The following is an 18,073-nucleotide window of genomic DNA, read 5'->3' as shown; positions in this document are numbered from 1 at the left end:
CAGAGACACTGAAACTTATAGAGGAGAAAGTGGGGAAAAGCCTTGAAGATATGGGCACAGGGGAAAAATTCCTGAATAGAACAGTAATGGCTTGTGCTGTAAGATCGAGAATTGACAAGTGTGACCTCATGAAACTGCAAAGCTTCTGCAAGGCTAAAGACACCATCAATAAGACAAAAAAACCACCAACAGATTGGGAAAGGATCTTCACCTATCCTAAATCAGATAAGGGACTAATATCCAACATATATAAAGAAATCAAGAAGGTGGACTCCAGAAAGTCAAATAACCCCATTAAAAAATGGGGCTCAGAACTGAACAAAGAATTCTCGCCTGAGGAATACCGAATGGCAGAGAAACACCTGAAAAAATGTTCAACATCCTTAATCATCAGGGAAATGCAAATCAAAACAACCCTGAGATTCCACCTCACACCAGTCAGAATGGCTAAGATCAAAAATTCAGGTGACAGCAGTTGCTGGCGAGGATGTGGAGAAAGAGGAACACTCCTCCATTGTTGGTGGGATTGCAAGCTTGTACAACCACTCTGGAAATCAGTCTGGTGGTTCCTCAGAAAATTGGACATAGTACTACCGGAGGATCCAGCAATACCTCTCCTGGGCATATATCCAGAAGATGTCCCAACCGGTAAAAAGGACACATGTTCCACTATGTTCATAGCAGCCCTATTTATAATAGCCAGAAGCTGGAAAGAACCCAGATGTCCCTCAACAGAGGAATGGATACAGAAATTATGGTACATTTACACAATGGAGTACTACTCAGCTATTAAAAAGAATGAATTTATGAAATTCCTAGCCAAATGGATGGACCTGGAGGGCATCATCTTGAGTGAAGTAACACAATCACAAAAGAACTCACACAATATGTATTCACTGATAAGTGGATATTAGCCCAAAACTTAGGATACCCAAGATTTAAGATACAATTTGCTAAACGCATGAAACTCAAGAAGAATGAAGACCAAAGTGTGGACACTGTGCACCTTCTCAGAATTGGGAACAAAACACCCAGGGAAGGAGTTACAGAGACAAAGTTCGTAGCGGTGATGAAAGGATGGACCATTTAGAGACTGCTGTATCCAGGGATCCATCCCATAATCAACTTCTAAACGCTGACACCATTGCATACACTAGCAAGATTTTGCTGAAAGGACCCAAATATAGCTGTCTCTTGTGAGACGATGCTGGGGCCTAGCAAACACAGGAGTGGATGTTCACAGTCAGCTATTGGATGTATCACAGGGCTCCCAATGGAGAAGCTAGAGTAAGTACCCAAGGAGCTAAAGGGATCTGCAACCCTATTGTTGGAACAACATGATGTACTAACTAGAACCCCGGAGCTCTTGTCTCTAGCTGCATATGTATCGAAAGATGGCCTAGTCAGCCATCAATGGAAAGAGAGGCCCATTGGACTTGCAAACTTTATATGCCCCAATATAGGGGAATGCCAGGGCCAAAAGAATGGGAATGGGTGGATAGGGAAGTGGGGGGGCGCTAGGGGGGACTTTTGGGATAGCATTGGAAACGTAATTGAGGAAAATATGTAATAAAAATATTAAAAAAAATAAGGTATGGAACTGGCACTTATGTTAATAAGTTGAATCTTAATTACTGATTCATCAATGTCAGGAGAGGATGGGTCCCTCGGGATGCTGAGGATGTAAATAGATCATCAGAGAAGATACATCACCAAAGGGTTACTCATCAGGTGTGCAGTCTCCTAGAATGTTCCAAACTCTAAAACAATAAAAGAAATCCATGTCTGTTATTTATAAGCTGCCTTGTCTATGTCTTTTTTTTTTTTCTAGTAGCCTGGTCTGAGGCAGACACAGGATTTTTTAAAATGTTGCCTTTGCCAGGCTTTGTGGAGCAAAGTACCTGTGTTCGCATATACACCCAAACCCAGCGGCTCCTACAGTGTGCAATATAAGCTTTCCATTTGTAACATGACATATTTGAAAGAGCAAATCTATTTAGTGGCCAATAAAAAAAGGTAAAACATTTTAGCAGAAAGAAATATGAGCCTAAAGAAGTCCATTAAAGTTGCCTCTGCACAACCAGAGTTAAGAGGTTCTAAAATAGAAGATACTTTCCATGTCGAGACACAGCCATGTCTGGGTTTATTTTGGATAAAGCACTGCAGGTGTTTTTCCTTAGTTTAGATTTAATCTCACTTAGGAGAAAGAAATTAATGTACAATTCTGCATATTTTCAACATCCTGGCCACAGTGGTATATTTCATTTTAATTGAAAAGAAATGTGATAAATACATTTATGTGCAGTTTTATTTGATGATATTACATTTGCTTAGCTTCTAATTTTCATCATGAAAATTCACTGAGGACTCATCATTCCACCTTGTAATTAAGTGTACAGATTCATTGCCTTTCACTGGTTGCCACCATTGCTGAATGTAGATGATTCTTTCCATTGGACCCAAGCCTGTTTTGTCAAGCATCACAGGATTTCCTTATATTATATAAAAACTCCTCCCTATAATTTTAATGTGTGAACCATTTAATCATTATTAATATCTGATTAGCATCTGATATTATCTAGAAATATTCTGCAAAATAAGGTCTCTGCATAGTAATCTGCTGTTTTTGTTGATATTGTTTTTACCTACATCTAGACAAGCATTACTGTGCTTGTGGTCTTATATCTGTTTTGTAAGAGATTCCATTCCTTTAAGCTATTTTGTGAGCTATGCTGAAAGATTACCATCAAAGATGAAACCCAGATTTAAAGGATGAGTTTATTAAAAAGGTTTGCTTGCAGGGCTGGAGAATGGCTCCGTGGCTTATATACAGTGGCTTATACATAGTGATTCATGACAGAGACCGAGGTTCAATTCACAGCATTCAGACAGTGACTAACAACCTTCTGTAGAACAAAGCTTAGAGGATCAGTCACCATTTTCTGGTCTCTGGGGTACAAAATTTATGTGATGCTCCAATACACATGCAGATAATACACCCATAGACATAAATGATTTAAAATATTTGCCTACACTGTATCATATTTGGACTTGTGCTTCAAATAGAGGCAGTGTGTGCTATTAAACAGCATTCCTAAATAGTTCAGATGTAAGTGCAAGGTGCTTTTCCAAAAACTGTAAGGATGTTTTTGTCTTCAAGCCAGTTTACCTCTGAACACCACCTAGTTAATAGGAAATATCGAAATCAACAGTTCACAGGGTTGACCTTGTACTTCAGTGTCATACAGTACAGTGCAGTAGCTTCTTCCTGATTCTCTAGAAACACCACTTTTTATTTACAGGATCATCAGATCAAGGTCTTTTCAAAATTCATTAACACAGCTGACAATGTTGAGGGCCTGTACAATGCTGGTAAGTAGGGCTATGGTAGATAATTGCTCAAGAATCACAGCCTTTGAACTTAAAACACATGCCAGGAACTGGCAGTGGGTACAGAAGAAATATCAACAGTCCATGTTCCTTGGCACTAATGATAATTTTTGAGCACTGAATAATATATTAGTCCATCATGGTTTCCATGTTTTAAGATACTGAGAGCATGTTTATTACCTAGTTTAACAAATATTTGTATAATTAGTTCCTTTATATTCCCAAGAATCATCACAGCAAAAAAAAAAATCATAGAAATGTTATTTAGAAAGTCTGAATTTAAGATGCTCAACTGTGATCAGATGAAGAAATAGGGCAGACATACTACTTGTGGTGATGGATCTTCAGGTTTGCCCTGACAATATATAGTCTTCATTGAGAATTCTCCTTTCATTCTTCCACTCATTCACAAATGTTATTGATTCACATCCATTGAAAATGAATGTTGGAGGATACTGTTTTTGGCACTGGAAGCTTTGTGATATCAGTTGCCGATTCAGCTTTAGTTAAAAGAATATCAAACTGAATATAAACAGCAGGAATAACAAAAACAAAAACAACGGGGGGGAACGCACAAAAACCAAAAGCAAACAAACCAACAAAAAAAACTGTTCTGTGATGTAAGAGCCAGCAAACTTCAGAATGTTTTTACCCATGCACTTACAAGTGTGCACAGACTATTCACAGCATAACCCATCTTGCTTCACATATGAACATTTTTCACTTGGATAATATTTGGTTCTGAGAAATCCCAGTGAATGCTAAATTCCATTAAAAAAACAATATATATCCTGGAAACAGACCACAATCCCATCATATAAGCATATGAAATGTTCATTTTTTTTTAGATTTAAGTTCACACATATAAGTTTTATTCATTTTAATTCAAAATATAGATACCATTATTTCTGCATTTTTAGTTATCATTACATTACTATATTCAAAAGCCTACAGGTGTGTCATTTCCATGCAATCTTACACAGACACATGAACATATGCATATGTGTATTTATATACATGTATGTATTATTGTCATTTTTTCTAAAATTTAGGGTAGAATTTGTATATTTTCTTTAATATAGGGTTTCCCACACAAACAACGTGAGTATACATCCAGAGGATGAGTTGTGGATCTGAACTATCCTTTATCAATGCCTATGCAGTGAACATTTGTCTTTCATCATTTGTTTTTGTATCCATTGTCTTCCCTAATTAGGAGCATGGGCAATTTGAAAACATTTATGACAATTCATGTTTCTCTTTCCAAGACTGAAAACAGAGTCTGAAAAAACAAATGTCACTGCATAACTAAGAATGAACTCAATAGTGAAAATTTGAGCATAAAAAACCAAAAACAATACCTTTGTCTTGGCTGAACACTGCTGGGGCTGGGCTCTGTTCTGACATGCACTTCAAAGATTCAGTGGCCACTCCTGTGGAGAAAGCTTTGACTGTTACCTCTTTTGATTTGTTGATCTGCATTATTTATTACCTGGGGTTTCCTGAATATAGTTAATCTTTTTAGATTGGAATTTCCTTAGTGCCTTCTTTAGTCTAGATTTGAAGGTGATATGTTTAAATTTGTCTTTATAATGGAATGTCTTATTTTCTTCGTCTATGGTGATTGAAAATTTTGATGCATACAGTAGTGTGGCCTAGTATCTCTGGCCTCTTCAACTTTACAGGACATCTGTCCGGTCCCTTCTGGATTTTAGGTCTACATTGAGAAGACATGTGTAACGCCAATATATCTGCTTTTATTATGTAACTTGGTCCTTTTTCTCTTTCAGCTTTTAATAGTCTTTCTTTGTCCTGTTCTGGTCTAGTCAATTTGGTGTTCTGTATGCTTCTTGTACTTTTATAGGCATCTTCTTTTAGCTAAAAAATGTTTCCTTTGTGATTATATTGAAAATATTTACTGAGATTTGACCTGAGTTTCTTCTCCATCTTCTATTCTCATGATTTTTAGATTTGGTCTCTTATATGGTGTCCCGAGTTTCCTGGATATTTTGTGACAGGATATTGTAGTATGTTTCTCTGCCTGGGATGTGCATTTCTTCTTTGCACAATGTCTCAGATTCTCTTTTCCATCTCTTGTATTCTGTTGGTAAGGATTCTGTTTGAGTTCCTAAATTTCTCTGATCCAATTTTTCCTAATTTATTGGTTCTGTTTTCATTTTCAGTTCTTGAACTGTTTAATTCATGTCCTTTCATAGGTGTTCTTTTTTCCTTAGCCAGGATCCCCTTAACTGCTTAGTCCCCCATTTTCTTACATTTCCTTATCCCCCTTCTCTTAGAAGCCCCTTTTCCTTTTTCATAGACAGCTTTCATAAGGAAACTTTTAGAACTTAGAAATAAATACTAAAATCACTTTTTAAAAAAAAGTTTTATTCATTTTTTTCTTTAAGGAACTCTACTTCATTAAGACTATTTTAAGATGTTTTGGTTTGGGGGGGTTGTTTATTTTGTTGTTTGTTTTTGTCCTTCAGCCATGTTGGAATATTCAGGAACTGCTAGATCTAGTGAAGAGATATTATCCTGGCTCTTATTGATTGTGTTTTTACACTGGTATCTTGGATTGGGAAAAAATAATTCTGTAATTCTAGATGTTGATATCTAGTTTTGTTATTGTTGGGTAGGTGTTTTGTTCCTTGGTTTCTGTTGCTCTCTCTGGTTTTAGGAGAGTTTGTTGCCAGCTAGTAGAAAATTCACAATCCTGATAGGTGAGACCACTAGGTGTTTTGGGTGAAATGTGTTCCTAAATATTAGAAGCTGACACATAGAAAAGGACTATAGCTGGAGGAGTGGGATGTTTCTGACAAGGTAGGGGGAACAATAAGAGACAAGAAAGCAGGAGGTCCCATCAGGATCTGCTCAGTTCTCTGGGAATGGAGATAGATAGTTGGGAGAGGCCAGAGCAGAGGGTCTGCTATTGATCTCCTTCCCTCCCTCCTTCCTTCTCTGTCTTTTTCTCTGTCTTTTTCTCCCCCCTCCTCACTCCCCTCACTCTTTCTCTTTCCTTGCCTTTTGGTACAAGCAGTTGGAAGGACGGTTGCTCTCACTATGTGTAAGCAGAAAATTTCATAAACACTAACAGAAATTGAAATAAGTGTAGACACAGGGTACACAGTGCCAGTTTATACTCCAAGACAGCTGGCCTATCAGGCTGTCTGAATTAGGAAGTGACAGTATAACTTGAGTATAGCAAAAATGCTTATTAAGAAAGAATAAAGACTAATGTGAAAGTATCAGAATCTCTGTGCTTTGAAGGCTGCCATGTTAACAGTTTCTAATCTCTGTGAGATTTTCAGTGGAAAACAATGAAACTCTTATATTTTAGATTTTGTTCTGAGGAGTAAGAAGGTAAGAACGTGAGAAAGGAACGGAAACTGGCCTTTTAATGAACTGTCAAATGGAGCCTCAAAGGAAGAGAGACAATAAGATTAAATTTTAGAGAGGGAAGTAATATTTCATTTTCGTATAGATTTCTCTGCACATTTCAGGTGGAAGTGAATGGTTGTGAGGCCTATATCTTAGTGGAACAGTAACCCACTAGCATGTCCCAGTCCCAAGCTCAGTCCACAACACAACCAGTGACATACAATTCTGGTTGTTCTCATATGACCAGGAAGAGTCAGAGAAACAAATATTTATCTAACAGTGTCTGCCAATGTTTGAAGATTTATGAGGTTAACAGCTTAATCATTTTTGGGATCTGGAATCAGAACTACAGATTAATCATTTCTGGGGTCTGGAATCAGAACTAGCTTTTAAACATGAAGAAACTTTATATATGAAGCCCATGCATAAGTTATAAGATTCTAAAACTGGTCTTCTTCAGGGGTAATGCAGATACTCTGTTGAGTATGGGGTTTTATTATAATAGAGAATAAGTTGTCCCTTGTGCAGGTGTGATGTGAGAGATGGTTGCAGAAGATATGGTGGAGTGCTGATGTAAAGCAGAGATTATTTTATAAAACTACATATAAAAATAAAGAAGAATAAATAAAGGGAAAGGTTTTGTTTTGATTTGTTTACATTTTATGTATACCCACCAAGTGTGTATGTGTGTGTGTGTCCATGCATGTGTGTGCATGCATGCATAAACACAGGCATGTGCCTGTGTACATGTGTCATGGTATGCCTCTGGAGATCAGAAGACCACTTTCGGGAGTCAGTTTTCTCCTTCCATCATGTGGGTCTTGTTAACAATCTTAAGTCATCACAATGGGTGGCAAGTACCTTGACCTTCTTGGTCATATCATTAGCCAAAGTTTTATTGTTTTGAGTGACTATCCTAATATCAATTCATGAATTTTTAATTGAAAATTGGTTTTAGAATGAATAATACACTCCTATAAATTCTTTAGAGAGCATATAGCTTTAATTTATGAGCCAAACGTACAATTATATGGTATAATTCATTAAGAGAGTTATTAATAACTGACCACTTTTTTGTGTAAAATTCTCTTTCTTTTCCTCAGAATAAAAGTTTGAAAAACAAATTATTGTCAGGAAGCAAGCTGTGTGGGATTCATGCAGAAGAGGTAAGTACATATGTTATTTATCATAAGTTTAATGATTTAATATTAAATTAAATCTTGCATAATCTAAAGAGCTAATAGCTTTTTCTCTAACACAAATGAAAACTCTGAATAGAAAGTAATTTACATTGCACAAATGAAAAACTAAAAGTGCATTCAATGAAAGTTCCTAAGATGATTTTCTAACTCCTATCTCAATTGTATAGATTGAATCTCCCCCAGTAGAAAATTACTAGATGCCCTGTGAATTCTCCTATGCTTTATGATATCCACCAAAAAAGTTTCTGGGGTTAAGTTTACCTTACCAAAAAAATACACCCATTTGTTGTTTGTTTGTGTATGTGTGTGTGTGTGTGTGTGTGTGTGTGTGTGTGTGTATTTTTCTGTGCAGCAATATTGTCTCATGGATTACTCAAGGAGTGGCAAACATTATCCTGAGAAATACATATCTAACCACAGTAGTCAGTTTTATCCAGTTCTGACCTGATCCTAAGTGTAATATAGAACCATAACTTGTAGGGACTTTTAAAGATAGTAGTAGAGTAATACTGAAGTTTACAAGTAAGTATAATTCAAAGAGAAAAGACAAGAATCCCTGTGTCCCAGGGGTACTTAGAAAGCATGCATAAAGATAAATTGCACATGGAAATCCCATGGATGATAAAGAATAAACCTGAAAGCTTTTCCATTCCAAGAAGACATGATGCCTGGGATGGAAGGCAGCTTACTTAGAGAGGCTGAAAACTGCTCAAAAAGATCCATCGTTGTCTAACTATGATTTTAACCCAACTCCCCTTTGTCCTGAATCCCTTTCCATCTCCTTTCTAGAGATGCAAAAGGAGAATTTTCTTTGTAGAGAGAAATGTTGTCATGAGTCAGTAAAGAAAAAAAAAATATATATAATCTTCCTCACTCTTTGTCAAATCAAGTTCACAGACTTAGGCAAAACTAAAAGTCCAAGATGTATTCTAAGGCAAAACCATTATCAAAAAATACCATACCTCAAAGTTTACATGGAATACAATCCTGTGGAGAATAAGTTTCCAATAATATATGCATATTTGGTGGAAAACTCAAAGACATAGAACGCAAATGTTGATTCTTCTTGAGTAGAAAAATCAAACTGAGTAGTTTGTAGATCCAATCCAGGGAATTGTTTTATTTTATTACATTGTGCTGCGTTTGGACAGAAATAAACATGACATTGTTCATATTATTAGGATTGTTGAAATATGGCAAATGTGGATTTTTGACAGTTCTGAATACCTTGATATAGTCTGCAGGGGTGATGTTTTGAATACGAAGTGTCTGAGACAAATGGGATGCAGACACTTGCAATACCAGCACTTTGTGCTATAGAGTCAGGGAGATCAGGAGTTCAAGGTCATTGTTAGCTAGGATAGTGATTTTGATGGAGGCATGAGCCATGAAAGACTCTATCTCCAGAAACACAAAAATAAAAAATATCTGGGTAAAAGCTACACTATAAGACAATGAATATTTTGCCAGGATGCCCACAAAATTCAAGTACATGAAAGAAAGGATCACTAGAGACATTGCTTATGTTTAGAAAATTAAAAAGGAAAAATTAAATAGTCCCTACATTTATACTTTACCCTCTTCATTCAAGAATTTTTATATATTCCCTTAGCTCAGTAAAAATTAAATATCATATGTTCATTGCTATGTTCCTCATATTATTTCCTTAGTGGGTGAAATGCAGTAAGTTCACATAATTAATTCATTTTTGCTGTAGCTTGTTAAATATTTATAGAACAATATTAGAGCTTAATATTCTGGGTAACAAGGGAAATGTTTACGCTGCCACAACAGTATTTTAAAACACTATGCGCAAAATTCTGTGACTTGATTCATCATTATTATTCAAAAGAAAATGGCAGTCTTCTCAGCTGGAGAGAAGCTGAAGGGAGAGCATCATCTGAGTCACCAACTCTCAACTCTAGACCCATGCAAGAATGGAATGCGCTGTGATTTGGCAGAGAAGAACATGTGCTATGGCTTGTCCTGGAGAGATGTGAACGACTGTGTATTCCCTGCACATAGGGCACTAGACACAGAATGAATAAACGCAGCTGCATCACTGAAATCCTCACTGCAGCATAGGCAACACCTCGAGAAAGCTACACCTCTGGCCATGGTGCATATTGAAGAGAGCTTAGTGGGTTAGAGATTCCCCTCTACCCAGCAGTTGCCACTGTTTATGTGACTATGCTGAGGCTGCCATGAGTCTTCTGAATTCGTGGGCTTCCTGAACCTGAACAATCATTAGTGTCCCAAGTCTTGGGAGCCTCCCTCCTCCCTCTAAGAGCTGTTTCAAATCAGAGGAAATAGTTGTACAACAAACATTACAAACAAAAAATGCTATCAACACCATCTGCCATCACCACCACTATTATTTCATAGAAAGAAAGCTATTGGAACATAAATTTGTAAAATGGAATCTCAGATTAGACAGTTGTCTTCTAAATGAGACTAAGGGGCTAAAATGTTCCTTCATGGCTGCCTACAACTGCATCATTTTCTTCTAGCTGGCCTTATTATTCCCTGCTTTAATTAGCTCATACCATGCAGACTCCATGGTCTTCATGATCTGAAATTTAATATTGCATTTACAATTATCTATATATAAAAGTAAAGTCACTGTGATCCCAAAAGTTATATCATTTGTTAGAGTCTTCTTTCTTTTGATAATCTTAATAAACATAATTATTGCTGTCAAGTTAAAACAGTATTTTATATGGGTTCAAATTAGCATGCATTCCACAATAGGTATATTTCTTCAGATGTCTCTGTTTTTGAATAATCTTTGTAAAAACATCAGAAAGGATTTTGCTTATTCCTGTACTGATAATTAGATCTGGATGTTATCTTCATGATAACAAAGGGCAAGAAAACTACCATGGTCTGGTCACTAAATGCATAAAAATATAGGGGGAAAATCTCAATTTAATTCTAGTTTTATCTACTAAAACCACTATCAAAAGGCACTTTAAATATTGATGGTTATAAGAAAAAGTTTAAATCATACTGTACAACTTCTATCTAAAACAGATTGTAAATGGATATCATAAATGGTTAAAATTAGTCCTTTGTGACTCCTGAGAAATAAAGCACTAATTATGAGGCAGAGTGAAGATGGCATTGGACAGGTCATAGAAATACATACTATGTGCAGTAATGATTTGCCAATTCCTTCCTACACTTATGAACACTATGTGAGAGGAAGTCTGTTTCCCTGAGAGATTCTTTAGCTTAGCTAAGAGTCCTGAATACCAGACTGGGACAGGACTGTTGTTTACTAAATGAGTGGCATAAGTACTTATAGCCATGTAAATAAAAATCATCATAGAAAACAAAGTTAGACTGAAGCTAGGCTCTGAACCAGTATTCATTATTTTGGAACACTTGGGAAACTCTGATGGAGAACAGTTGTAGGACCTATTAATTCCAAAGTAAAAGTTCCAGAGATTGGAGGCTCACATGTAAATATTGTTTATTAAGAGCCACTGACAATCCTATGTTCTCACTAGTAAATTTTGGTCTCCTTAACATAGGACATTTCACACTCACTGCCCCTGTCAAGAAAGGATAACTTTTGATAGGCATGAGATACTTTTTTTTTATAAACAAGCTAACTAACTTCAAACAGCCCTGTTACCAACTTCTTTTTTAAGACATATACTTTTTATTTGTTTACAATCTATTCACATCACTCTCTTTTCCCTTTCCTCCCTCATGTTTTTTCTTCCAAAGCTCCTGATCATTATTGTTATATATGCATATAAAATATATAAATTTAGTCCTTTGGGCCTGTTGAGTGTTGTCTGCATGTATGTGTTTTTAGAACTGACAATTTGGTATTGGATAACCAATTCGAGGTCTCATCCCTGGGAAAGACTGATTTTCTTCTCCATCTTGGAATTTAATCTGGGGTTTAAAAGGCTTTGTTTATGCTATCACAGTGAATTCATAAGTAAAGCTGTCCTGAACCACTTCACAAATCTTCACGTGATTTCAGATCAAACAACATGCTAATTTTCACATCATTCTGATTTTAGGATGTGTGTCAAAGAAGTAAGGACTATTCTTTCTTAAGTTTTGTACATTCGCCCATGCTCATGTGTATATGTGCATGTGTGTATATGCCCATGTGGATGTTTCGCCCTAGTAAAATATGAGGATGTATTATTTCAATAGTAGAAACTCAGTGAACAGAGGTACTCACATTAAATATTGGTAACTGTATCTTTTCTAAAAGACTGGGGGTATATAGTTTTCTTTGATAGGTTAGAGATAAATTATCACAATACAGATAAATGCTTGTAACAATATGTCACTGGGAATAATTGAATTTGTTTAGCATTTTTATACTTATAATGACCCTGCTAAATGTGTGTATCTCTGCAACCCAGTTCACCCTTAAATCATAGAATTTTGTATTCTGTACATTTGTTTGCTGATCTCCATTGGAAATACAGTGCTTTAAAACCTGGCCATCCATTTACACTTACCCACCACTGATCTTAAAAAGTAATTAAATAAAAACAGAAAAAAACTGCATTTAAACATCACACATTCACTTGCCACTTAAAATTAGTTTGTTTATCATGCCTGAATTACAGATATTTTGTATGTTGGGTATAGAGTAGAAGACAGAATGTTTATTTAAGTAACATCTTTGTAAACATATAAATTTTTGAAGAGACCACAAATTTTTGCTTCCTGACCCAGATGGCTGAATGTCTGATGCCAAAGCTAAGTTTAGTCTTCTCTGTTGATAATCCAAATTATGGGATTCCATTTGACTAGGCTGAAACATTTATTCCTGTGTAGTGTGAAAAATTCAAAACTTCAGAATTGAAAATATAAGTGAGCAGAGGCACTAATGCACATCTCTACTTTTACAGTCTAAAAAAATCCAAGCCCAGCTGAAAGAGCTCCGTTATGGGAAGAAAGATTTGTTATTTAAGGTAAGCATCTTTCCTGCTTCCACTCCAAATTGCTGGCCCAACACCTAAGCTGCCGAACATATTACTTGAAACAATTGTAATTGCTAAACTTTCTAATGAAAAATTGCTCTTAGCTGAGTTCAGATTCCCTCTATTTTCTTACCTCTTAATTAAAGAATATAGGTCCATTTGTTGTCAGTGGCAGAGTTGATTCTAATGTAGTAAAGCTCCTGTAAGTCATTATGGTCATTATGAATTTGGGTGAATTGTCTTTGGTAGATTTCCATAAAATAGAGGATACTTTGAGAAAGTTTCAGCCCATACATTTTACTGGTGACCTTGCAATCTTAGCAAACGTTTACTGATGCATTCAATCACAAGTCTATCTAATCAACATCTGAACTTCAGAAATCTGAATCTGCTGAGAATGTGAAGAGATGAATGGCTACCCTCGGGGATTCTCAGTTCTGAATTTCTGGTCTTCATGAACATTATCTTCTGTCATAGGAGACTTTGTAGATGTGACTACATTACAGATCTTTACAAGGAGAGATTAAATTTGTTATCACTGATTTAAATGCTTGGGTCTTTTTACCAATGAAGCAAGAAAGTCAAAAGAGGAGCATTTGTGCTCATAGAATTTGAAGAATAAAGGATAAGTGAATGATTTCCCCAGTTTCCTTGATTTAACCCCATGGCATTCATTTCATATTTGTTATCTTAAAAACTATAGAATTTTTTGTGTTGAATAATTAAGTTCATGAGAATTCCTTACAGCACCAAAATCAAATTAGCCTGTTCATTCTCATCCAGGCACAGAGAATAAAGGCCCTTGACGTGAATTCTTTATCTATCTGCTTTATCACCTGCAGTACTGGGATAGACATTTAGGCTTTTATAAGTAGGTATAATAATATGTCAGTAAAATGAGATTAATTTTATATAATATTTACTTCTTAAAACATTTTAACTGTAATGATCACCTTAAGTGAAAATTTGAGTGTTACTTTCACTGATATAAATATTTTACTAACTGTGACAGTGAACTGATTTTTATGGAGAATCGAGAACTGGTGGAGTGCTGTACTGCACTAACTCTGGGCTTTAGGATTACAGGAAATGTGCTAATTATGTTAACTGGTATTTGTATGTAGCACATTATCCTGGCACATTGTGACATATGTTCTTCCTGCCTTTGATTTGGTGCCCTTTAATCCATAGTCCCCAGAGCCCTTAGAAAACATCTGGACCTGTCAGCCATTAAGCTCCAAATACCTGGAGAAAATTGTCATTGTTTATGAGTAATTTCAATAGAGAATAAACAACTCTGTGTAAGTGTGATTAAAGAACAAGATCTCATAACTGATTAAGGGATGTTCAGAAGAGCTTGTCTGTGCCATCTCCCTGCAGTCTTTCTGGCATGTGTTCATTCTGAGGCTTGGCCTCTCACCTCTGGAATGTTGTGTCATCTATTACCTGTGATTAACCATTGTAGATCAGAGTGTGTCTTGTGGTTAGCCCTTCCAAAGACTCACAGAGAACGGTGTTTTATTGGTCAGAGTTATGGCTGCTTTGAGGAAGAACTAGTTTCTATGACTCTGTGGCAAAGGAAAGAAGGTTGGAAAAGTTTACAGAGAGAATATCTGAGACTTGTCCAGTGTTGTTCAGTTGAAAGTATTGAGCACTCAAAGGTATCACATAGTGAGCCACTAACATTTTGTGTTTTATCCAATGCTTGGAGTGTGTAGTTATGTCTAACCTTCACACAACAATAAAGAGGAAATATGGACTCTATTGCACAAATAACAAATCAAGGCCTTTGAAAGGATCCTACACATAAATGCCACAATTTATTTGCATATACACTAGCAGTTATTTATTATTTAGTATTTATTTTCAAATCATGTGGAAGCCTGAGAGCAATGGCATATGCGTTTAATCCCACCACTCAGAAAGCAGACAGGTGTATCTCTGTAGGTACAAGGCTAGCCTGATCTACATATTAAATTCCAACACAGACAGAGATACATAACAGAGAGAGTCCTAAAAAAACAAACAAACAAAAAACAGTCTTGCATTGTATGGGTCATATATGTGTTCAATGCTTACAATATTTCTGGATAACTAATTTAAAAGATATCACGTTAGAATTATGCTCTTGAGTATAAGACATACAAGTTTATTAACTTATTAATGTTGTGGCCGGCCAGCAGCTCGCAACATGAACGGTTTGACTGAGATGGCCACTCGAGCTAAGGGAGGAACTAGACGGGGAGAAAGTAGAAGCAGAGCCAAGACAGGTTCTGATCAAAGCTCAATTTTACTAGTTCCAACATTCAGTTATAAAGGAAGGGGGAGGGAACCCGATTACAATTAAAACTAAATAAATTTTGAGGCCATGTTACTTCTATGTAAAACATAAAATATAAATAGCTTCATTTACCTTTTCATTTACACTACTAATATGAAAGATTATAGACAAATAGATTGATAGATTGATAGATGATAGAGAGATAGATAGTAGGTAGATAAATAGGTAGATGATAGGTATATACACAATTTTAAAAGATTACATGTAATTCTTATTAAATATGATGACATGTAATTTTAATAGCTATATGTATTTCTTCAAATGTATTCTAATATTCAAATGTTAAATTTTACTGAAAGCTCAAGATTTATTTTTAATAATTTTGGGCAAGGAGCCAATCCTAAAGTTTTAAAGAGAATTACATATAATGTCATGATTTTTATGTAAGAGTTCTGGATGCATGCTCATGCATTTGTTCAAAATCTTTTATTGTGCATGTGTTCCACTTCAGCTACAGAGGAGTCTGTTCTCAGTGCTTGATGAGGATTGTGAAGCCCATAAGTGCATTTCAGTGAAGATGTGGAAATATCTGCAATTGATCAAAAGTTTATAGATTTGCTCCAGGCATCTTTTTCTTGTGGGGAACTGTAGCATGAACAAGTTTGTTATTAAGTATTTTGAAAATTTAGACATTTAGGAAGTATTTTTGTGTGAGGAAGCTTTCTTCTTCCATTCTGAGTTCTCTTGTTTGTATATAGGAACTCTTTCTAGTGGTAAGTGTATATAAGCCATGGTGGGTCTATGAGTACATATCACAAGGCTGGGTTTCAAAATATATTATAGATGTTATTATGATTGTATTTAACCCCATTTCAGACTGTATCAATTCTGGATATTGCTGATAACCCTTTTATCCTTTTCTACTGACTTCCCACCTAACCTCAAAGTCTCATTTCAAAATTTGATACAATTTCCAAAACTCATTCCTAGCTGGCACTCAGATGTCAGGCTTTATGCCAAGGCTCAAGACAATTTAAATATTTGGTGTAGGTCTGGTGCTTCTGCAGAGCCACCATATTCAGATAGGTTTGGATAGTTTGTGTCTCATCACTGTAGTGGAAATTGAATGCTGTTGTAGAGGTGCAATAGAAAAGTTGGAACTGTGAAGCCTGTAACATTTCTTGATGTTACTGAAGATAGTCAAAATAAAGACAGTAATTCTGTTAGCAAACTTCCCTTTGGGTCTGAGGGTTGGGTGACCTTGGGTTTGTTGATTTACCTTTGCATACTCCTGTACTGGCCATCAGGTTAAGTTTATGCCTTGGCCTCCCAATCAGACTTCCCACTGAAAAGAGCATTTAATTTACACTAGATTAAGGTGATTCCATATTTTTTGGTATAGAAGGAGCAGTAAGGTATCATGAATCTTTTGTGGAAAATCATTTCCCTTCCAAAACTGTCTGGAGGTACTATACAGATCCAACTCTGTGATCAGATGCACAAGGTCACAAGAAATGCTATGATTGGGGGGGGGGGCTCATAAATGTTTACTCATCCTACTTTTTGCTTTTTACTCAGAAAGTTAATTACATAAATACTAGTCATAGGTTATTTTAGTGTCTGAAATTATAAAATAAAAGTCACAGCATTTTTTAGGTACATGGTTGAGCATCCTGAAGAGAGCAACAGATCTCATTTCTAGTAGATACTTTCCTCAAATATCTCCACTCTCCAGTTAAAATACAGAAAAATACAGAAATATCTCTATTCCAAACTTAAATTTTCTTATCATCATAAAGTGAAAGAAAGCTATAAACATTCATGAATTCTGCACTTTGTATAATTTTTAAAGAGCCTTGCTTGCCTATCCTTTCTCCTAATGGCAATGAAAGCAACTTCAGAGGACAGAACCAAATGGCTGTCCTTTGAAGGCTCTTTTGGCAACATCATTAGATGTTTATCCTCTGTCATGACAGGAGACATTTCAGATCTACATAAGGGCTGGTGATGCACCCCTTTACCCCTAGTGCTCTGGATGCAGTGGCAGGTTGGCCTCTATGTGTTTCAGCCCAGCTTTGTCCACATAGTTAGTTCCAGGAAAAACCAGGCTTATACAGTGAAACACTGTCTTAGAAAACAAAGACACAAAGCCAAATCTACATTTGTAAATATCCTTGATTTTGTTCATACAAAATTAGCATTATTTATTCACTTACAAGGCTGTTTGTTAACCTATGCATAGTAAGAGAGATGAGTTACCTTTTTTTGCATTTTTATTAGGTATTTTCCTCATTTACATTTCCAATGCTATCCCAAAAGTCCCCCATACCCTCCCCCCACCCCCCTACCCACCCACTCCTACCTCTTAAGATGATTGAATGAAAAGTTGAGCCACAGACACAGCACTTTATAAAAAGGAGAGACAGACAACTGTAAATTTTATTCCTGATAGGACCACAAGTGCAGAATTCACAGGAAATGTACTCTGGGGGTCTTTACCAGTGGTAATACAAGCAGTAGAATCATTAGGCCTGGATTGGGTAAGGCAGTCCCAGAATGCTCATGTGGAAAAACAAGTTACATCTGCTATCATATTCATTTGTAAGAGAGTAGACTCCCTACAAAAGATGCTCCTGTGTACATTACCTATATCAGCTTCCTCAGAACTCAGGCTGATCACATGGATAGCACCACCTCTGCCTATATATACTTAGCAATTCATATCTACAGCATTCAAAAGCATAGGTCTTTTTTTTCCTGAAATTTTGTTGGAAAATTGTCTTCTATTTCTGTTATACTTGCTGTTCCCACAGAGATACTGCACTTCATCAATAACCTTTTTCACAGTTCCTCTATTC

The 18,073-nt window shown here is 36.1% G+C and overlaps 1 protein-coding gene across 4 annotated transcripts in view; it reads left to right on the top strand.

The window, feature by feature from the left end:
- The window catches only part of Luzp2 (leucine zipper protein 2), a 393,196-nt gene that overhangs the window by 290,581 nt on the left and 84,542 nt on the right, over window positions 1–18,073 (top strand). For all 4 annotated transcript variants that reach the window (XM_029479976.1, XM_021168299.3, XM_029479978.2 and 1 more), the window contains 2 exons: window positions 7,875–7,937; window positions 12,863–12,925. In XM_029479976.1, the coding sequence (XP_029335836.1) occupies window positions 7,875–7,937; window positions 12,863–12,925 (126 nt within the window). The remainder of the gene's footprint in view (window positions 1–7,874; window positions 7,938–12,862; window positions 12,926–18,073) is intronic.

Source organism: Mus caroli, unplaced genomic scaffold (assembly GCF_978045245.1).
Source record: "Mus caroli unplaced genomic scaffold, Mus_caroli_1 scaffold_8, whole genome shotgun sequence".
Classification (NCBI taxonomy): Eukaryota; Metazoa; Chordata; class Mammalia; order Rodentia; family Muridae; genus Mus; species Mus caroli.
The sequence above is the reverse complement of the archived record's forward strand: the minus strand, read 5'-3'. Positions and strand labels throughout refer to the sequence as shown.